Source organism: Rhinatrema bivittatum, chromosome 4 (assembly GCF_901001135.1).
Source record: "Rhinatrema bivittatum chromosome 4, aRhiBiv1.1, whole genome shotgun sequence".
Taxonomy (NCBI): Eukaryota; Metazoa; Chordata; class Amphibia; order Gymnophiona; family Rhinatrematidae; genus Rhinatrema; species Rhinatrema bivittatum.
Window position 1 is genome coordinate 82,902,866 of NC_042618.1, and position 23,271 is coordinate 82,926,136.

Below are 23,271 nucleotides of genomic sequence, written 5' to 3' on the forward strand. Positions count from 1 at the left end.
CCAGCATTCTGTTTGTGTATGATATATGAACACAAGATGAGGATGCACAATGGAGTGATACAGAGGCATTATGATATTCTCTGTTTTATTCTCCATTCCTTTCCTAATAATCCCCAGCATTCTGTTTGTGTATGATATATGAACACAAGATGAGGATGCACCATGGAGTGAAACAGAGGCATTATGATATTCTCTGTTTTATTCTCCAGTCCTTTCCTAATAATCCCCAGCATTCTGTTTGTGTATGATATATGAACACAAGATGAGGATGCACCATGGAGTGATACAGAGACATTATGATATTCTCTGTTTTATTCTCCAGTCCTTTCCTAATAATCCCCAGCATTCTGTTTGTGTATGATATATGAACACAAGATGAGGATGCACCATGGAGTGATACAGAGACATTATGATATTCTCTGTTTTATTCTCCAGTCCTTTCCTAATAATCCCCAGCATTCTGTTTGTGTATGATATATGAACACAAGATGAGGATGCACCATGGAGTGATACAGAGGCATTATGATATTCTCTGTTTTATTCTCCATTCCTTTCCTAATAATCCCCAGCATTCTGTGTGTGTATGATATATGAACACAAGATGAGGATGCACCATGGAATGATACAGAGGCATTATGATATTCTCTGTTTTATTCTCCATTCCTTTCCTAATAATCCCCAGCATTCTGTTTGTGTATGATATATGAACACAAGATGAGGATGCACCATGGACTGATACAGAGGCATTATGATATTCTCTGTTTTATTCTCCATTCCTTTCCTAATAATCCCCAGCATTCTGTTTGTGTATGATATATGAACACAAGATGAGGTCTCACCATGGAGTGATACAGAGACGTTATGATATTCTCTGTTTTATTCTCCATTCCTTTCCTAATAATCCCCAGCATTCTGTGTGTGTATGATATATGAACACAAGATGAGGATGCACCATGGAGTGATACAGAGGCATTATGATATTCTCTGTTTTATTCTCCATTCCTTTCCTAATAATCCCCAGCATTCTGTTTGTGTATGATATATGAACACAAGATGAGGATGCACCATGGAGTGATACAGAGACATTATGATATTCTCTGTTTTATTCTCCATTCCTTTCCTAATAATCCCCAGCATTCTGTTTGTGTATGATATATGAACACAAGATGAGGATGCACCATGGAGTGATACAGAGACATTATGATATTCTCTGTTTTATTCTCCAGTCCTTTCCTAATAATCCCCAGCATTATGTTTCTGTATGATATATGAACACAAGATGAGGATGCACCATGGAATGATACAGAGGCATTATGATATTCTCTGTTTTATTCTCCATTCCTCCCCTAATAATCCCCAGCATTCTGTTTGTGTATGATATATGAACACAAGATGAGGATGCACCATGGAGTGATACAGAGGCATTATGATATTCTCTGTTTTATTCTCCATTCCTTTCCTAATAATCCCCAGCATTCTGTTTGTGTATGATATATGAACACAAGATGAGGATGCACCATGGAGTGATACAGAGACATTATGATATTCTCTGTTTTATTCTCCATTCCTTTCCTAATAATCCCCAGCATTCTGTGTGTGTATGATATATGAACACAAGATGAGGTCGCACCATGGAGTGATACAGAGACATTATGATATTCTCTGTTTTATTCTCCATTCCTTTCCTAATAATCCCCAGCATTCTGTTTGTGTATGATATATGAACACAAGATGAGGATGCACCATGGAGTGATACAGAGGCATTATGATATTCTCTGTTTTATTCTCCATTCCTTTCCTAATAATCCCCAGCATTCTGTTTGTGTATGATATATGAACACAAGATGAGGTCTCACCCTGGAGTGATACAGAGGCATTATGATATTCTCTGTTTTATTCTCCAGTCCTTTCCTAATAATCCCCAGCATTCTGTTTGTGTATGATATATGAACACAAGATGAGGATGCACAATGGAGTGATACAGAGGCATTATGATATTCTCTGTTTTATTCTCCATTCCTTTCCTAATAATCCCCAGCATTCTGTTTGTGTACGATATATGAACACAAGATGAGGATGCACCATGGAGTGATACAGAGGCATTATGATATTCTCTGTTTTATTCTCCAGTCCTTTCCTAATAATCCCCAGCATTCTGTTTGTGTATGATATATGAACACAAGATGAGGATGCACCATGGAGTGATACAGAGACATTATGATATTCTCTGTTTTATTCTCCAGTCCTTTCCTAATAATCCCCAGCATTCTGTTTGTGTATGATATATGAACACAAGATGAGGATGCACAATGGAGTGATACAGAGGCATTATGATATTCTCTGTTTTATTCTCCATTCCTTTCCTAATAATCCCCAGCATTCTGTTTGTGTACGATATATGAACACAAGATGAGGATGCACCATGGAGTGATACAGAGACATTATGATATTCTCTGTTTTATTCTCCATTCCTTTCCTAATAATCCCCAGCATTTTATTTGCTTTCTTGGCTGCTGCTGCTGCACACTGAGCAGAAGATTTCAACGTATTTTCGACGATGACCCCTAGATCCTTTTCCTGAGTGGCGACTCCTAATGTGGAACCTAACATTGTGTAGCTATAATTTGGGTTACTCTTCCCTAAGTGCAGCACTTTGCACTTGTCCACATTAAATTTCATTTCCCATTTGCATGCCCAGTCTCCCAGTTTTGCAATGTCCTCTTGCAATTTTTCACAATCCTCATAACAACTTTGAATAATTTTGTGTCATCTGCAAATTTGATCACCTCACTTGTAGTTCCCATTTCCAGGTCATTTATAAATATATTAAAAAGCAGTAGTCCAGAACATATCCTTGGGGCACTCAACTTTTCACAGTAGGAAAATTTACCATTCAGCTCTACTCTCTGTTTCCGTTAAGGGTAGTAACTGCCGCTCCGTGCAGGTTACCCCCATGTTTCTTTTAAGGGCAGTAACTGCCGCTCCGTGCAGGTTACCCCCATGTTTCTGTTAAGGGTAGTAACTGCCGTTCCGTGCAGATTACCCTCAAGCTTTTTTTTATTTATTCCCATCCTCTAGCCTTTAGAGATCCAGGATGGGAATAAATAAAAAAGCTTGATGCACGGGGAGAGTGTGTGTGTGTGTCTTGGGAGGGATGAGAACCTTGTGTGGATGTGTAAGTTCTTGGAAGTGGGTGGGTGAATGAATGGGTGCCTGCCTGGGTATGTGTGGGGGGGGGGGGGCAGAAGCGAGAATGGGGGCAGTGGGGGCTGGGTAGCAGGGAGCCACCCCTGCCTACTAGAATCCTCATTCTCTGCTGTCACTCTTTGAACTCTTTGGCTGGAAAAGCGTGGAATAATAAAATGGTCAATGGTCTTTATTCTAAAGCATATGGGGACAGAAAGATCTAAGCATGTACACCCTGGAGGAAAGGCAAGATGAGATATGACAGATTCAAATATCTCAGAGGTTTCCATGCACAAGAGGGGAGCCTTTTACAATGAAAAGGAGGCTCTAAAATGAGGGGGTCATGGATGAGCATGAAAGGGGTAAGCTCAGGAGTAATCTTTGGAAATATTTCCTTACAGAGAGAATGATGGATGTGTGGAACGGCCTTCCAGTGGAAGTGGAGAGAAAAACAGTATCTGAATTCAAGAAAGTATGAAAGAAATAGAGGGAGAGGTGAGAATTATAATGCTAAATTAATTGGATGGACAGACAAGATGGGCCATACGGTCTTTTTCTGCTGTCATGTTTCTAAATAAATGTTGATAATAAAGGAAGCTGACAGAAGCAAAAAATAAGATCTGAAAAGTGCCTGATGTGCAGCTTTTTTTTTTTTTAAGCCTCGGCCGCTGAGCTCCCTTACTTCCTCTTATTTCAGAGGCATCACAGGCAGAACCTGGAACTTCTTTTCAAGTTCATGACAGATCTTCAGTGAAGTCAGAAAAAAAGTAGCCAGTCACATTCAGCGAGCTAGAATCCTGGAGCAAATGCTAGCAGCTGTGCCAGAGGATCTGGGGAGCAGCGGTGAACAGGATACTTTCCTGTATCTCACTACCACCTTCCAAACGGCAGCTGATGAAGCATTCACAGCTCCCTCTCACAGCCCACACATCCCAGCAGTACAGAAAGCTCCTCACCTTTCTTGCTCCCCCCCACCCAGTATAGGACACAACTCTCTCTGGTCCTGGTATAGACCCCCACCTCGTTCAGCACTCCTCACCTCCTCAGTACAGAGCACTCGTTCTCCTTCCTCCCATCTCTGGTCAGCCCTCATCCCCCCCAGCTCCTCCCAGTACAAGGCATACCTTGCCCTCCCTTCCTCTCCTCCATATCCAAGGTATGGCAGTCCTCTAGCCCAGTACAGGACATACCTGACCCTTCTTCCCACCCCCTGTTCCCACTATAGTGCAGCCCCACCCCATTGTACAGGACACCCCCCTTGCATAAGCACAGGGTGTACCTGACCCAAATCACTCCAACCCTTGTATAGTGCATCTGTCCAGATGTTTTGCCCTTTCATCCTCTCCCAGCTCCTCCCAGTACAAGGCATACCTTGCCCTCCCTTCCTCTCCTCCATATCCAAGGTATGGCAGTCCTCTAGCCCAGGACAGGACATTTATTTTATTTATTTAGAGCTTTTTTATACCGGTATTCATGATACAATCATATCATGCCGGTTTACAGATAACAAGGGGTGCAGTAACTTAGTACATATAACAAGTGCATACGAAACAATAGAGTTACAATATAACAGGGTTGCTAGAACTGGTAGAGCAAGGAGACAATAATTAAAGACAATACAGGACATACCTGACCCTTCTTCTCACTATAGTGCAGCCCCACCCATTGTAGAGGACACCCCCCTTGCCCTGGTCCTTTCACCCCTTGCATAAGCACAGGGTGTACCTGACCCAAATCACTCCAACCCTTGTATAGTGCATCTGTCCAGATGTTTTGCCCTCTCACCCTCTCCCAGGTCCTCTCTTTTCCCCCACAGGTCCCTTCCTCCCACTCCTCCATCCGTTGTATCTGAATCTAAAACTATGCAATAGCATTCAATAAAGAGTGATTCCGCACACAAAATGCCTCAGAAATCTTAAGTCTCAATGTGAATGGAAACCATCAGCACCCTGTTCCAGGGCAGAGAGCTTCTTCCCCTGTCTCTCATTTATCATCACCTCTAACTTACCTTAAAAGACCCCAGTACCTAAGGCTGATGTGTGAAGGGCACAAATGAATGCAGGTATGGACGGAGGAGTTAAAATTAAATGCCGTGCCTATTGGTATGTAAATATGCCTGCTGTACACTGGTTCCTTTTTTGTTAAGTGTTGTGAATATGGCTTGCCGTGTGTATAAAGCTAGAAGTGTGAATAAGAAGTGCCCAGTACTTAACCTCTCCCTTATCACTCTTTGGCAGAGACTCTGTAACCATACAGTGCTAGGTATGTAGAGCTAGAAGAGAGAACAAGTTCTACCTGGTTTCCAAATACACCGAGGGAGCATGCTGTCGATACCTCATGAGAGCCAAACCAGACAGACGCAATGTGAGACGGCATCCCCAGAATGAACACCTGGGCAATGGAGCAGAGCACCTGGCCCAGCACCGTTACCCCAAAAAGGTCGGGGCGCACGCTGGCGGTCTTCACCCAGGCCCCGGCACAGTTAAAGGCAGAGCCAGCCAGGGCGATGACCCGCAGTCCTTGTTTGTGCAGCAGCCAGGTGACAGGGAAGAGCAGGGGGATGTAGGTCAGCATGTAGCTCATGGACATCCAGTCTATGGAGAAGGCGCTGACCCCGTAGTAGCGCGTGAAGACGTTGCTAATGATGCCATACTGGATCCACTGGAAGGCGTTGCACAGGGAGTAGGAGCTGAAGAGCAGAACGATCGCCCAGCGCCTGCGGTACAGGTGCACCGGCGGGGACGGCGGCTCGGGCACGTCGCCATTCAGCAGCAGCACCGAGCGAGGAGGCGGCTCCGTCCGCCCCGCATCCTCCACCATGTCCTTCAGAGCGGGGGAGCAGGCGTGCAGCAGCGGTGGCGGCGGAGCGCGAGTGCCCAGCTGGAAGGCACCGCCGAAGAGGCGGGGCCGCGGCTCACTTCGGGCTTCCGGGAGAGCGCGCGCAGAGATAAACCAGAATGAAGATGGAGATGATGACAAGGACGCAGGGCCCGGGGGCTCTCCTCCTGAGCCCCATGAAGGCCAGGGCTGAGGCAGCCGGACCCGCCCCGAGCCCCCCGGCACAAACGGGGGGAAGCCTCTGCCGCGGGGACCGAACATGACGTCAGCGCGCGGCACGGGCCACGGAGGAAACGCAGGCAGCGCGCCCCCCAGCAACAGCCTCCCCCCGCTGACATCATACACTCAGGCAATAACGGTATCGGAATCTTGAACCCTGTGTCCATTTCTACCAGCCAATCTCATGCGAGGAAGGGCCCAGGGTGCGCGAGACTCAGAGGCACAGCCAGTCAGTGCGAAGGGAAGACCTTTTTCATATTTAGTGGGCTTGGCCTAAGGAAGCGGAGGGGAGGGGAAGGGGGGTGTCTATTTTAATGCCGGGGGAAGGAGGCGGGGATGGCCGGCCATCCCCGCCCCCTTAAAGAAAAAGGGGAAGAGAAAAGCAAGTTTGCTTACCTAAACGGTGTTTCCATAGATAGCAGGATGAATTAGCCATGCTGTCATGGGAACTGCCAATCAGGGCCCGGGAGGCGGAGCTTAAGAAGCAGAGCGTAGATTTTTTCAGTCTCTGCGTCCCGCACAGGAAAGTAATAGATTCTCCTCAGTCGGTATTTAAGCTTGAGCATAGCGGATAATAACACGACTATCAGGGAGGGAGGTGGGTCTGCATGGCTAATTCATCCTGCTATCTACGGAAACATCGTTTACGGTAAGCAAACTTGCTTTTTTTCCGTTGATAGCAGGGCTGAATTAGCCATGCTGTCATGGGAGTCCCAAACTCCCAATCACATTCCATCAATTGTCTATTGCATGATGTCTAGCTGGGATAGTTGTGTTTAATTAGGCAATGTGTGTAGAAGCACCTGTCCCAGTTTGGCATCCCCTACTGATTGCTTATCTATGCAGTAGTGTGAAGTGAAAGTATGAAGTGACAACCATATGGCCACCTTGCAGATGTCCACTGGTTGCTCATTTCAAAGATGTGCCATTGATGTGGCCATGGCTCGTAGTTGATGAGCTCTTGGGAGTGAAGGGAGTCGTAAGTTTTGTTTGTTTAAACAAAATTGGATGCACTGTACAATCCAGCGGGAGATTGTTCATTTAGCCACCGGAACGCCCGGGACATTCGGACTGAAGGAGACGAACAGCTGAGATACTCGAGTTGTAGAGTGTGTTCTTCTCTTATATGCCAACGCTCGGTTACAGTCAAGGATGTGTAACAAACATTCCCTGTTGTTCGATTGAGGTTTGGGGGAAAAAATGGGCAATTCTATTGCCTGGTTCAAGTGAAAAGATGAAATTACTTTTGGAAGGAAGGATGGATGAGTTCGTAGGACAGCTTTATTGTGATAAAACTGTAAATACAGGTCGTAATGAACCAGTGCTTGCAGTTCACTAACTCTACGTGCAGATGTTATGGCTACCAAAAACACCACTTTCCAACTTAGGTATTTCATATGTGCTGAATCCATAGGTTCGAAGGGTGACAGCATGAGTTGCTCAAGTAGTACATTAAGGTTCCATGGAACCGGTGGTTTGGCTATTGGTGGGCGAAGATGCATTAAACCCTTGATGAATCTGGTTAATAATGGATGTTCCGCCACAGAGTGATTATTGATCTGTCTGTGATATGCCGAAATCGCACTGAGATGAACTCTTATTGATAACGTTGCTAACCCTGCCTTGTACATAGAATGTAGATAATCCAGTAAGCGTGTGGGCGAAGAGTCTATAGGTGGAATACCGTTATCCGTACACCAGTTGGAATAGCGTTTCCATTTAAAGGTGTAGCTTCTTCTGGTAGATGGCTTTCTGGATTCTAAAATTATTGCCTGTGCCACTGTAGAAACCCCTTGTGCCGTTAGTAGTGTCCGCTCAATCTCCATGCAGTCAGATGGAGGGAGGAATGGAATGGGTGAATGAGTACTCCCCCTTCCTGAAGCAGAAGATCTGGACAATCTAGTAATCAAAATGGGGTTGCGATCGACAGACGTAAGAGATAACTGTACCACAGTTGTCTTGGCCAAGCTGGGGGAATGAGGATCAGTTGGCTGTTGTCTACTGTGTACTTTTGAATTGTCCTGGTGATTAATGGAATCAGTGGAAATGCATATAGGAGATTGGACGTCCATGGAATAAGGAATGCTTCTTGAGCTAGCCGTGCTAGACTTGATCGGATCGAACAGAACTTTGGAAGCTGAGTGTTCGCTTCTGTGACAAAGAGATCTATTGGCGGCGTTCCCCAACTGCCGAAGATAGTCTGCACCACTTCTGTATTGAGCGATCATTCGTGTGGGTGAAAGATCCGACTTAACCTGTGTCCACGCTGGTGTTTGCTATTCCCGGCAGGTAAGTTGCTTGTAGGTAGATGGAGTGTATGTGTGCATGGGCAAAGATCTGAAGGGCTTCTCTGTAGAGGGGCCATGAACCGGACCCGCCTGGTTTGTTTATATAAAACATCGCCACTTGGTTGTCCGTATATATCATGACCCTTCGACCTTGTAGGCACTTCTGGAAGGTGTTTAGGGCATTGCGTATCACTCTGAGTTCCAGTAGATTGATCTGCAGAGTTTGTTCAGTGGTTGACCAGAGGCCTTGCGTTTCCAAAAGGTCGAGATGAGCTCCCCAGCCTTTCCTGGATGTATCCGTCGTGAGGACTGCATTATGTTGTGGAGGACTGAACAAAGCTCCTTTGTCCAACGCTGGTACCCGGAGCCACCAGTCGATGTCCCTCTTCATCTGAGCCATCAGCTTTATGCGTTTTTGCAATGGTTGCGAATGCTGTTTCCACTGTCTTTTGAGACCCCACTGTAAGAGTCTCATGTGAAGTTTTGTGTTTGGAACTGTGAAATTTGCTGCCGCCATGTGACCCAAAGCTTTCAATATGGTTCAAGCCATTGGACACTGCGTTTCCTTCTGTGACTGAAGCAGAGAGCGTATTGTCGTCTTCCTGTCTTCTGAAAGGAAGGCTCTGGCTCGAATGGTGTCCAGGCGAGCTCCTATGAATTGCAGCATCTGCGTCGGTTGCAAGGTAGATTTTGGGACGTTGATGATCAACTCCAATTCCTGAAGGCAACTGATTGCTTTGTTGAGGTGATGCTCCAAGAGGATTGGGTCAGACACTACTATCAGCCAATCATCTAGATATGGAAAGATAGTCAGTCCTTGCTGACGAAGGTGGGCCACCACCACCACCATACATTTGGTAAATACCCTGGGGGCTGCTGAGAGGCCAAAGGGTAGGACCTTGTATTGGTAATGTTGATTGTGGTACTGAAAACATAGGTATTGCCAAGAGGATCGGTGGATTGCTATGTGTGCATCCTTCAGATCTATTGAACACATCCAGTCCTTGGTTTGTGATAAGGAAAGGATGGATTTCAGAGATACCATCTTGAATTTCTCTCACACTATCCACTTGATCAAGTCCCTGAGGTCCAGGATAGGACGGTAGCCCCCTGATTTCTTTGGAATTAGAAAATATGGGGAGTAAAAGCCCTTGCACCGGTGCGCCCGAGGGATGTATCTGATAGCCCTCTGATGTTGGAGTAGGGCTATCTCTTGGGCGAGTTGGGGGTGCAGAGTTTTCAAACCCCGAGGTGCTAGATGTGGAATTTGGGGCTTGGTTATAAACTGAAGCTGATATCCATTCTTCACTATGTCCAGAACCCATTGATCCGTTGTTATGGACTTCCCAGTTGGTGAAGCAAGCTGTTATTCTTCCTGGAGGGGCCTCTGCTAGGGGAGGTGGGGGCCTGGTTCTTAAAAAGATTGCGAGGTCTTTGCTGGAACCGCGGTTTGCTGCGGCTGTTGCTGTCTTTGTGACCATAGTTTTCCCCTCCTTTGCTGTTGTTGCTGAGGAGGATGAGTCTGCTGTCTTTGAAAGGTATGATAAGACTGCGTTCTGAACGGGTGATAGTTTCTATATGGTCTTCAAGAGACGGGTTGTCTATGAGATGTATGAAAATATCTCTTGTAAGATGCTGGTGTTAAAGACTGTATTGCAAGCGCTTGATCCTTTAACTTGCTAACTGTATCATGGAAACGTTCACCGAACAAATTATCTCCCATACATGGGAGATTAGCTAACTTATCATATAACTCCTCTTGTATGGCACTGGCCTTAAGCCAAGCTAACCTACGTGCCGCTATTGCCGTTGCTGATGCTCGAGAAGAGTTCTCAAATCCCTCGTATACTGCCCTAAGCAAGTGACGCGAGCATTCCTCCATGTCTGAAATAGGGAAAGGGATATTATATCCCCTGTCGATGTAAACATTCCTTTAGTTGCTTGTATACATTATTTATTTATTTATTTATTTTAGACTTTTCTATACTGGCATTCATGAGAATATCACATCATGCCGGTTTACAATAAACAGTGGGGTGATAACCGGAACAGTGAAAGAGATAATATGTACTAAACTTACAATAGTTGCAGTTACAATAAAACAAGGAGGCGTACAACTAGGAGCAAGAAGAAGAGAAGATAAGATAGTAACTTTAACATAGTATATTAACCAGCAAAATGGTAAGGTACAAAGCAGGGAATTGAGTGATTTACAATGAATTGTTCAGTTCGCATAGATGCAGTTTTTAACATGATGGTAGAGATCAGAAATAATGGTTTTCTGGATATTGGTAATGCTTAGGGTTGGTTGAAAATTGGTTGTAAAAAGTAAGTTGGTTGCTTGGAGGTTGCTTGTTGGAGAATAATGGGTTTAATCTGAGTCTGGGAAGGCTTGTTTGAATAGCCATGTTTTGAGTCTTTTCCTGAATGCCAGGAGGCAGGGTTCCTGTCTTAGCTCCGTTGGGATGGAGTTCCAAAGAGGGGGTCCTGCTGTGGAGAGACCCCTGTCTCTGTAAGTTATGTGGAGAGAGGTTTTGGAATGAGGTACCTGAAGAGAATCTTTGTAGTGTTCTCTTATGGGTCTGGAGGATGTATGCTTTTTGAAAGGGATTTGTAGGTTGAGCGGAGCGATTTGTTGGATAGCTTTGTATATTATGGTGATGGACTTATATAGTATTCTGAAATGGATCGGCAGCCAGTGTAAGTCTTTAAGGATTGGGGAGATGTGATCTCTTCTCCTTGTGTTTGTCAGAATTCTGGCTGCCATATTTTGAACCATCTGAAGCGGTTTAGTATGTGCTGATGGGATACCTAATAATAAGGAGTTGCAATAGTCTAACTTGGAGAAGATTATTGCTTGTAAGATTGTCCTGTAGTCATGGTTGTGGAACAGTGGTCTTATTCTTTTTAGGACATGCAGTTTATGAAAGCAGTCCTTAGTGGTTTGGTTTATGAAAGCTTTTAGGTTAAGCCGATTATCGATGATTGCTCCCAAATCTCTCACTTGGGTTGTTTGTAAATTAGCTGGGGGATTTGTGGGGGTGTGGCAGTTCTCAGTGGATATGAGAAGGAGTTCAGTTTTTGAGGAATTTAGGATTAAATTCATACTGGAGAGGAGGGAGTTGATTTCTTGCAGGCAGGATTCCCAAAGATCAAGGGTTTTTTTAATGGATTCTTTGATGGGTATCACGATCTGGACATCGTCGGCATATAGATAGTGTTTTAAATTCAAGTTGGTTAATAGCTGGCAGAGAGGGAGGAGGTAGATGTTAAAGAGGGTAGGTGAGAGGGATGAGCCTTGGGGGACTCCTAGAGATGAAGGGTAGCGTTTAGATTCTTTGTTGTGTATTTTGACCTTGTAGATTCTTTGTTATGTATTTTGACCTTGTACATGGTACAGTACATTCATACATGTACTGTACCATGTAGAATTGGTGATGATGAATGCGTGCTGTTAGCATTGCGTTTTGATAGACTCGTTTAGCGAAATCATCTAGACATTTGTAATCTTTGTCAGGGGGGTTGGAGGCATGTGTCTTCGACTTCCTGGATCTCTGCAATGCTGACTCCACTACAATGGACTCATGTAGTAATTGTGGAGTGGAATATGCAGAAGGTTTTTGCAGTTTAAACTTTAAGTCAGTTTTTCTAGACACCGCTGATAATGTAAATGGAGTTTCCCATGGTTTCTGAAGAACACTGTGTAACACATTGTGTGGTGGAAGTGAAGTGGGTTCTCCAGGGGGATCAAAGATCTTTAATAGACCCAATGTCTCTGCTCTGGGTTCTGGTAATGTCTGCACTTCCAACTTTAAAATGGTTCCCATCTTATCCACAAACTTTAGATAAGAAAGATCTTCCGGGGGAGAATACGGTTCCGCAGGTTGTTCCAGCGGATCAGACGGGTACCCAGTGGAGGAGGAAGGCGAAGATTGCGATGATATAGAATCCCTTTGAGAAGATGGTGAGCGAACTGGCGAGAAGGGCAGAGAGTGTAGCGGAACTGATACTGGTTCCTCTCGGGTTATTTGGAACTGTTCCATTGGATCCTCGTGAGTAGATGAGGATTCCGGTGGTAATGTAAAGGAAGATTTAAGCGTATCAAAAAATCCCGCTAGGGATTGTGTAAGGTCCCAAAACGCTTTTGTGGTGTGTGGTGGCATTGGGGGGCGCTCTTGAGATGCTCCCAACTTTGCTGAAATATCCAGTTGGGTTGATTGCGGGGTAAGAGGCCGCGAGCTGTTGTCCCCGTTTGATTGGCTACTATGCCGGCCCAACTGGTGTTCAGATAAGTCTCTGTCCATTGACCTGGAGATAGAATGAGGGGAGGTAGAAGACGAAACTCATATTATCCGTCTATTTGAACGGCTAGAGCTTTCTGACCTTCTCTCATGATGGGAGGAAGATGAGGTTGATGACTTATTCTCTGTGTGAAGTGAGACACGGCGATGTTTATGTCCGTGACCATGATCTCATCTGGAGGAGGAAGAAGAATCCCTATGGTGCTTAGATCTTTTCTTTCGGGCTCAATGTCTACTATCCATCAGAGAATCCCTCCCGGATCTAGATCTTTTTGAAGATGTACGACTTAATGTTGAGGATTGTCTTTGGTGTCTTGATAGGGACTCCAATTGCTGTGTGAGCTCTTTATGCATTGTGAGCTCCCGTTGTGATGTGCTAGGAGCCGGCTCCAGCGTTTGTTGCTCCGATGGTCGCATCTCTCGCACCCCCAGTCTCCGTTCCGGTTTCTTCGGCTCCAGTTGCGCCTTTTTTGGTGGCGGTTGCGGCTTCTCCGATGTCAGCCTTGGTTTTTTCGGCACCGGTTCAGACCTCCTCTGCGCCAGCCTCCTCGGCACCGGCTCCCGCTTCTTCGACGCCGGCTCCGGCCTCGATGTTCCTTATTCCGGTGTCCTCGGTGCCGGATCTGTTGTCTTCGACGCCTGCTTTGACGCATGCGTCGACGGATCACGTTTTTCCAATGAGCTGTGCTTTTTTGTCGGCGCCACCTGTATCGGTTTGTCTTTCGGTCTCGCCTGGGAAACTGACGGCTCAATATGTAATATAGGCCGCTGTTCCCTCGGCACCTCTGGATCCCTTTGAGCCCGTACATGCTCCGAAGATAGTCGGGCCCGCTTTTTATCTGAGGTTGATTTGGACAGTGAGACTTGCGGCCTGTCCGATGGTTTCAACCCAGATCCCTGGGTTCCCTCCTGGTCCTTGGGCCGCTTGTCCTTACCTCCACTCCTGGAGGTCTGTGGGTCCCATGAAGATGCTCTCGTCTTCGGCGGTGGTGCCAGCGACACCGGCCCCAGTGAAGAATGAGTCGTCGACGATCTGTCTTCCATCAAGAGTTCGAGCATCCTATAGGCCCTATGGTGTCGTGCTTGCGGGGACATTCTTTCACAAAAATCACAATCCGACTGATTGTGATCCGGTCCCAAACAGCAGTAGCAGCGATCATGTCCATCGGTGACTGACATGATCTTACCGCAGGGACACAGCTTAAAGCCCGAAGGCTTTTTCGACATTTCTCTCAAAAAATAGCAATAAGTGTGAGGAGAATTTAGCTCCACATGCGCTCTCGCGCATGGAAAAAACAGACTGAGGAGAATCTGTTACTTCCCTGCGCGGGAACTCACACGCAGCCACAGAGACTGAAAAAATCTACACTCTGCTTCTTAAGCTCTGCCTCCCAGGCCCTGATTGGCAGTTCCCATGACAGCATGGCTAATTCAGCCCTGCTATCAACGGGAAAAGATAAATCCTAAAGGGAAAGTCCAAACACTGGTGCCCCCTAGTGAGGGCACCAGAGACAAGTTGAATCAGAGGGAAGGGGGGAGGGAGCCTTAAAAAACTAAAGGCCACAAAGTGACTTGCGGCCAAATTCCACTCACCTCATCTCTCCCCTTCGCTCTGTTCTGGTGCCTGGTACCTCCTTGTGTGCATGGGGCAGGAAAAGAACAGGAACCACCACGCCTGGCCCTCGCTCCCTATCTCCGGTAGCCACCTAGCCCTGCAGGAACATTAATGGGGGGGGGGGGGAAAGAAGGGCCTGTGTTGCTCTGGACTAGGGATACAGGGGAGAGGAGAGGGGTAAGCACATGGATCGTTCTGTGGAGAGTCAGCAGGCCAGTGGGTGAACGGGTCAGGGGCATTCCTTCAGTTAGCCCAGGAGCAGCAGCAGAAGAAGAAGGGCAGGGTTTGTGTTTGAAACATTTTCCCAACTCTTTCAGGCCCAATTCCCTCGCCTACAGTAAGGGACATGGGGGGATGCCCCAGCCGCCATGTAGCAGTGCCTGTGGACGTGGAGGATTCACAAAGCCAAAAGCACAGCTAGGGAAGCCCTGAAAGTCTCACCAGCCTCTCTGCCAAGTTTTAAAACAAAGATAGACACGGAGCAGGGATCCAGTGAGAGCTACTTGTGTCAGAGCAGGAGGCTGGGGCTTCTCCAGCACACCACCAGCTTCAGGCAGATGGGCCTCTTGCTCTCTAAGTATAGTTACCAAAACTGTAGACATGTTAGTCTGGTATAGCAAAAATGACAGGAGTCGAGTGCCACCTTATAGACTGACTAATCTATTAAAGCATGTATAGTTATGTACCTATTGTAACCCCATGTGGATGTTTTAAATCCCAGGGCACAAAATCCAATTAATTTCTTTGTGGCGTGTCTGGCTATCATATCATCCCACTCTGACTCTAAATCCTTGAAGGGGGGGGGAGGTTCTTTACAGGGGGTAGCTCTCACTTCACAGAGAGGTGGTGAATGCCTGGAATGCCCTTCTGGAGGAAGTGATGAAAACCAAAACAGTGAAAGAATTCAAAGGGGCATGGGATAAACACTGTGGATCCTTAAAGGCTAAAGGAAATAAAGGAAAGAGTGCATGGGGGTAACTTGCTGGTGTGGCGGTTACTGCTCTTAGCCAATAAGCCTGATACTTCTGATGCAACTTCAACATTGCTCTCTGCTTCAACAGCAGGGGGAAACAGGGAACTGGATTCAAACAGCAACCAACGAGAGGCCTTGACTTTTACAGTCTGGGAAACTGATAAGCATGGGGTAACCTATGTCTGGACATAGGAAGACTTTGCCCTGAGCTGTATCGAAGCGGGCTCCCAGGAAGTCCAGGCACTGGGCGGGTCGGAGACTGCTCTTGCTGAAATTTATCACCCAGCCGAGAGACTGAAGGAAGCGACCCACTCTGTCGACTGCCACCTGCCCCTGTGAGAGGGTCTTCGCCCGGATGAGCCAGTCGTCCAGGTAAGGATGGACCAGGATCCCCTCTCGCCTTAACGCGGCCGCCACTACCACCATGACCTTGGTGAAAGTTCTGGGGGCGGTCGCCAGGCCGAAGGGCAAGGCCTGAAACTGAAAGTGTTGGCCCAAAATCTTGAAGCAAAGGAACTTCCGATGAGCCGCTAGGATCAGAATGTGCAGATAGGCCTCTGTCAGATCCAAGGAGGCGAGGAACTCCCCCTGGTGAACCGCCGCAATGACTGAGTGAAGGGTCTCCATGCGGAAGCGGGATATCCGGAGCACCTTGTTTACTTCCTTGAGGTCTAGGATGGGGCAAAACGTGCCGTCCTTCTTGGGAACCACGAAGTAAATTGAATAGTGTCCCGAGCCCACCTCTCCTGAGGGGACGGGCGATATGGCTCCGAGGTCCAGAAGTCTGACCAGAGTCTGCCGCACCCCCAGACGCTTGGGACTTGACCCGCAGGGCGAGAAGATGAACCTGTCTCTTGGGAGACGTACAAACCCCAACGCGTAGCCGTGCCTTAGGATGTCCAGGACCCACTGATCCGTGATGATGTTGACCCACTCCGCGTAAAAAAGAGAGATGCGACCTCCGATCCGGAGTAGCGAGGATTGGGTTGGCCTGGCATCATTGGGAGGCTTGCCAGAGGTTCCCTGCGTCGAGGCATCCCTAGGAGATCTGCGGCCACGAAAGGGCCGGGGCCACGACTGAGACCTGGACGAGGGTGTCCTGGGACCCTGTTGCCTGGCGCCCCTATATCGACGTTGGGTGCGGGAACGATTCCTGGAGGAAGAGGACGGACGAAATAATCGCTTGATCCATCCTCGGGCAGCCGGTGTACTGCATTTTCTCCCAGCGATTTGATGATCTGGTCCAGATCTTCGCCGAATAGAAGCCTGCCCTTGAAAGGTAGGGCGCCCAGACTGGATTTGGACGAGGAATCCGCCGCCTAGTTGCTGAGCCACAAGAGGCATCTGGCGGAGACCGCAGACACCATGGTCCTTGTTAGGACACGCAGCAGGTCGTGGAGGGCATCCGCCCCGTAAGCAATGACGGCTTCCAGCCGATCCACTTGGGCCGCCTCATCCGGTGGCAATTGTTGAGAGGTGAGAAGCTGCTGCACCCACCGGAGACCAGCCCTCTGTGTGAGGGAGCTGCAGATGGCTGCGCGGACTCCCAGCGCCGACACCTCAAAGACCTTCTTGAGGCAGACTTCTAGCTTCCTGTCCTGGAGGTCACGGAGAGCCGTGACCGGGATCGTAGTTCGCTTCGTGACCGCCGAGTCAACCTTAGGGACCTTGAGGAGATCCAGAAAGTCTCCTGGGAGTGGATAGAGCCTGTCCATAGCCCTGCCGACCCGGAGGGAAGCCTCCGGGGTGTCCCACTCTCTCACCAGGAGCTGCAGAAAGGAATCATGGATTGGGAAGGTCCAAGCCAAGGGACGCAGGCCCGCCAATACCGGGTCCCCCTTCTTGCTGGAAGAGGCGACTGTGGGAGCCGGAGGATCTGGCGGCTCGACGGGAGGATCGAGGTCCAATTCCTGAAGGACATGCGGGATAAGGTCCACCAGTTCCTCCTTACGAAAGATCCGGAGGACACGCGGATCGTCGCATTCCAGATGAGCTGCCAAGAGCGTGTCATCATCCACCGTCGATGCCAGGTCTCCCCCTGGGTCCGGCGAAGGCACCCCCCCCCCAGGGGAAGAGCCAAGTGCACCCTGGGCCCCCCCCCCCCCCACGGTCCCAGGAACTGCGCCCGCCAGCCGGGGGACCTTAGAGGGCGGAGGATCCAAAGCTGGACCCCCCGGCTGCTGCATAATCTGCAAGTAGGCCTTGTGCATGAGCACCACAAAATCGGCCGAAAATGCGGGCGGCAGCGGGGGGGGGGGGGAGGGGGGCCCTGAGCCAGATAGTGGAGGGCCCGGGTCCCGAATCGTTGGCGATGGTGGCGAGAAATCTTCCTGCGCCCTTCTGTGTCGGAGCAAATGCTTCCTTCCAGCTCCAAAATGGCCGCCGCTCCCGCCAAAGGAGGGGGCGGGGCTGTCCCCCGAGGCCCGCAGCGGGGAAGTTGCCTGAGGCGCAGGGCTGGTCTCCCCACCAGGGAGATACCTGCTGCAGAGCCCCTCCCGATCCCGGGCCGCCGCAGGAGGAACATCGGGAGCGCTGCATAGCGCGAGCACGGGGGGTGGATCAACAGCATGGGAAACACCGGAGCCGGGAAAACACAGCAGGAGGAGTGGGCGCGGCACACCCTCGCTCAACTCTGGGATCCCCCCCACAAGAGCCGCAGGGGAATGTTACCTCCCTGCCGCGTCTGCCCCAGGGAATGTGGCGTTGCGGGGCAGAGGGGGGGGAAACTAAACCGCAGCTAGGCAGGGGGGAGGGGCTGGCGCCACCAGCATCCACCCCCTGCTTCACAGGAAGAAGAAAAACCCTGTGCTGCGAAAGAAAAAGAAAGAGACAGCCAAATGGGAGACTTACCCCTGGGCAAGACAGGAGAAAGAAGAGAGAGAGACTGCGAGAACAGTCCTGCTGGCAAGAAACAGGGGCTGCAAGGAGCCCAGCCAGAGATCACAGACTGATCTCACTTTTTTTTTTTTTTTAAACTAAAACAAGGCCTGCTTGATCCAACCTGAGGAAAAGAAAGAAGAATATGTGGAGAAGATCCACCTGACAGGGGAAGCACCGGGTTCCCCTACTCACATCTGCTGGAGTCAGAGAGATACTGAGGATCTGGGGAGGGTGCACCAGCTTATATGCCAGCACCCTTCGAAGTTTGCTCTGACTCCATCTGCTGGACGGGGGACATAACCCACCATCTGGACTGATCCTGGTACGTACAGGGAATTCAGTTTTTCCTTCATCCTTGACTGATTCTTTTTTTCCTGTGGACTTCTCTTAGAGAAAGGTTAGTGGGATAGGTTTTACACAGCAGGTTACCACCATGTTTCCGTCAAGGGGAGTAACTGTCGCTCCATGCAGGTCACCCCCATGTTTCTGACAAGAGTAGTAACTGGCTCTCTGTGCAGGTTACTCCCCATGTCTTCTCCTTAATGTATTGTATCCTGCTTTGAAAAATTATTGCCATGCTCCATACCTACTAACAGGGGTGGTTCTATCATGACGCAGGGTGAGGAGGCGGCGACCTCAGGTGGCAAATTTTTGAAAAAGCAAAGAGTGCCCCTCCAAAATACCTCTACCGCAGCCACCGCCTCACCCTGCCTCCAAAGTCAAACATCGGATCGGGCAGGGATAAACCCAACTCCTGCCCGATCCACTCAATAGCAACCCTGGGCAGCAGGATTCGTATTTTTCCTGACAATCTCCTACTACCTCAAGACCCACGGCAGCAGGAGATGATATTGGGAGAAATGCAACTGTCATCTCCTGCTGCTGCAAGATTGGCAACCTAACAGAGGAGGATGTGGTGGCTGAAACGTTCTAGGCCCTATGGGCGTGTGTGGGTGACTGCCTGTGTGTGTATTAGAGGGGGGTGAGAGCCTCCGTGGGTGTAACATATGCCTAGTAACATAGTAATATCGCAGAAAAAGACCAAAATGGTCCATCTAGTCTGCCCAGCAAGCTTCCCAAGGTAGTAACTGCCGCTCCGTGCAGGTTACCCCATGTTTCTGTTAAGGGCAGTACCTGCTGCTCCATGCAGGTTACCCCCATGTTTCTGTTAAGGGTAGTAACTGCCGTTCCGTGCAGGTTACCCCCATGTTTCTGTTAAGGGCAGTACCTGCCGCTCCATGCAGGTTACCCCCATGTTTCTGTTAAGGGTAGTAACTGCCGCTCCGTGCAGGTTACCCCCATGTTTCTGTTAAGGGTAGTAACTGCCGCTCCGTGCAGGTTACCCCCATGTTTCTGTTAAGGGCAGTAACTGCCGTTCCGTGCAGGTTACCCCCATGTTTCTGTTAAGGGCAGTAACTGCCGCTCCGTGCAGGTTACCCCCATGTTTCTGTTAAGGGAAGTAACTGCCGCTCCGTGCAGGTTACCCCCATGTTTCTGTTAAGGGTAGTAACTGCCGCTTCGTGCAGGTTACCCCCATGTTTCTGTTAAGGGTAGTAACTACCGCTCCGTGCAGGTTACCCCCATGTTTCTGTTAAGGGAAGTAACTGCCGCTCCGTGCAGGTTACCCCCATGTTTCTGTTAAGGGCAGTAACTGCCGCTTCGTGCAGGTTACCCCCATGTTTCTGTTAAGGGCAGTAACTGCCGCTCCGTGCAGGTTACCCCCATGTTTCTGTTAAGGGCAGTAACTGCCGCTCCGTGCAGGTTACCCCCATGTTTCTGTTAAGGGCAGTAACTGCCGCTCCGTGCAGGTTACCCCCATGTTTCTGTTAAGGGCAGTAACTGCCGCTCCGTGCAGGTTACCCCCATGTTTCTGTTAAGGGCAGTAACTGCCGCTCCGTGCAGGTTACCCCCATGTTTCTGTTAAGGGCAGTAACTGCCGCTCCGTGCAGGTTACCCCCATGTTTCTGTTAAGGGCAGTAACTGCCGCTCCGTGCAGGTTACCCCCATGTTTCTGTTAAGGGAAGTAACTGCCGCTCCGTGCAGGTTACCCCCATGTTTCTGTTAAGGGAAGTAACTGCTGCTCCGTGCAGGTTACCCCCATGTTTCTGTTAAGGGTAGTAACTGCTGCACCGTGCAGGTTACCCCCGTGTTTCTGTTAAGGGCAGTAACTGTCGCTCCGTGCAGGTTACCCCCATGTTTCCGTTAAGGGCAGTAACTGCCGCTCCGTGCAGATTACCCTCAAGCTTTTTTTTATTTATTCCCATCCTCTAGCCTTTAGAGATCCAGGATGGGAATAAATAAAAAAGCTTGGTGCACGGGGAGAGTGTGTGTGTGTCTTGGGAGGGATGAGAACCTTGTGTGGGTGTGTAAGTTCTTGAGAGTGGGTGGGTGCCTGCCTGGGTATGTGTGAGGGGGGGGGCAGGAGCGAGAATGGGGGCAGTGGGAGCTGGGTAGCAGGGAGCCACCCCTGCCTACTAGAATCCTCATTCTCTGCTGTCACTCTTTGAACTCTTTGGCTGGAAAAGCGTGGAATAATAAAATGGTCAATGGTCTTTATTCTAAAGCATATGGGGACAGAAAGATCTAAGCATGTACACCCTGGAGGAAAGGCAAGATGCGATAAGACAGATTCAAATATCTCAGAGGTTTCCATGCACAAGAGGGGAGCCTTTTACAATGAAAAGGAGGCTCTAAAATGAGGGGGTCATGGATGAGCATGAAAGGGGTAGGCTCAGGAGTCATCTTTGGAAATATTTCCTTACAGAGAGAATGATGGATGTGCGGAACGGCCTTCCAGTGGAAGTGGAGAGAAAAACAGTATCTGAATTCAAGAAAGTATGAAAGAAATAGAGGGAGAGGTGAGAATTATAATGCTAAATTAATTGGATGGACAGACAAGATGGGCCATACGGTCTTTTTCTGCTGTCATGTTTCTAAATAAATGTTGATAATAAAGGAAGCTGACAGAAGCAAAAAATAAGATCTGAAAAGTGCCTGATGTACAGCTTTTTTTTTTTTTTTTAAGCCTCGGCCGCTGAGCTCCCTTACTTCCTCTTATTTCAGAGGCATCACAGGCAGAACCTGGAACTTCTTTTCAAGTTCATGACAGATCTTCAGTGAAGTCAGAAAAAAAGTAGCCAGTCACATTCAGCGAGCTAGAATCCTGGAGCAAATGCTAGCAGCTGTGCCAGAGGATCTGGGGAGCAGCGGTGAACAGGATACTCTCCTGTATCTCACTACCACCTTCCAAACGGCAGCTGATGAAGCATTCACAGCTCCCTCTCACAGCCCACACATCCCAGCAGTACAGAAAGCTCCTCACCTTTCTTGCTCCCCCCCCCCCCCCCCCCCCCCCGTATAGGACACCTCTCTCTCTCTGGTCCCGGTATAGACCCCACCTCGTTCAGCACTCCTCACCTCCTCAGTACAGAGCACTCTTTCTCCTTCCTCCCATCTCTGGTCAGCCCTCATCCCCCCCAGCTCCTCCCAGTACAAGGCATACCTTGCCCTCCCTTCCTCTCCTCCATATCCAAGGTATGGCAGTCCTCTAGCCCAGTACAGGACATACCTGACCCTTCTTCCCACCCCCTGTTCCCACTATAGTGCAGCCCCACCCATTGTACAGGACACCCCCCTTGCATAAGCACAGGGTGTACCTGACCCAAATCACTCCAACCCTTGTATAGTGCATCTGTCCAGATGTTTTGCCCTCTCATCCTCTCCCAGGTCCTCTCTCTTCCCCCACAGGTCCCTTCCTCCCACTCCTCCATCCGTTGTATCTGAGTCTAAAACTAGGGAATAGCATTGAATAAAGAGTGATTCCGCACACAAAATGCCTCAGAAATCTTAAGTCTCAATGTGCATGGAAAAGCAAGTTTGCTTACCGTAAACGGTGTTTCCGTAGATAGCAGGATGAATTAGCCATGCTGTCATGGGAGCTGTCAATCAGGTCCAGGAGGCGGAGCTTGTCAAAGCAGAGATTAGAGCTTTGCTCTCTACAGCTGCGTGTGGGTTCCCGCGCAGGAAAGTAACGGAATCTCCTCAGTCCGTGATTAAGCTGTAGTGTAGTCACAGACTTGGTGACTGCCAGGGAGGAGGGTGGGTCAGCATGGCTAATTTATCCTGCTATCTATGAAACACCGTTTACAGTAAGCAAACTTGCTTTTTCCCGTCGATAGCAGGGCTGAATTAGCCATGCTGTCATGGGAGTCCCAAGCTCCCGATCACGTTGTTTATGATATATATGTTTGTACGTGATCTTTGACAGTGTGGCAGGCACCGTGGACAGGAGGATAGAGATTGCAGTATTGCTTGCTCTATCTTCGCATCAGTGGCTGCTTGTTGATCAAGGCAGTAGTGAGATGTGAAGGTATGGAATGATGACCATCTAGCTGCCTTGCATGTCTATGGGTTGCACATTCTTTAGGTGTGCCAATGAGGCTGCTACTGCTCTGACTTGGTGAGCATTCGGCTCTGAATGTAGTTGTAGTTTCTGTTTATCATAACAGAATTTGATGCACTTTGCTATCCAGCTGGAGATGGTGCGTTTAGCCACTTGTAATCCAGGTGCCTTTGGGTCAAAGGAGACAAAGAGTTGAGAAACATGGAAGTCCGAGTTTGTCCTTTCTTTGTAGTATGCTAAAGCTCTTTAAAATCTAGTGTGTGCAGTAGTTTTTCCCTATCATGTGCATGAGGTTTAGGGAAAAAGGTGGGTAATTCCATGGTCTGATTGAGATGGAATCGGGAAACCACTTTTGGTAGGAAGGATGGGTGAGTTTGGAGAACTACCTTTTGGTGATGAAATTGCAAATATGGAGAATAATGCACCAAGGCCTGTAATTCACTAACTCTTCGTGCTGATGTTACTGCAACCAAGAATACCACTTTCCATGTGAGGTATTTAATTTGGGCTGAGTCCATGGGTTCAAATGGGGAAAGCATGAGCTGTTCCAGAACTATGTTGAGGTTCCA

The 23,271-nt window shown here is 48.6% G+C and overlaps 1 protein-coding gene and 1 long non-coding RNA gene across 4 annotated transcripts in view; one reads left to right on the forward strand and one right to left on the reverse strand.

Moving 5' to 3' along the window:
- Positions 1 to 6,492, reverse strand: part of LOC115089935 (feline leukemia virus subgroup C receptor-related protein 2-like) — a 154,762-nt gene extending 148,270 nt beyond the window's left edge. For all 3 annotated transcript variants that reach the window (XM_029598399.1, XM_029598397.1, XM_029598398.1), the window contains exon 1: positions 5,482 to 6,492. In XM_029598399.1, coding sequence (XP_029454259.1) covers positions 5,482 to 6,285 — 804 coding nt within the window. In that variant the 5' untranslated portion in view covers positions 6,286 to 6,492. The remainder of the gene's footprint in view (positions 1 to 5,481) is intronic.
- On the forward strand, positions 6,255 to 21,578 carry LOC115089937. Its single transcript, XR_003856276.1, has 3 exons — positions 6,255 to 6,382; positions 21,065 to 21,158; positions 21,364 to 21,578. It is a non-coding gene; the product is annotated as an uncharacterized LOC115089937 (long non-coding RNA).
- Positions 21,579 to 23,271: the final 1,693 nt, after the last annotated feature.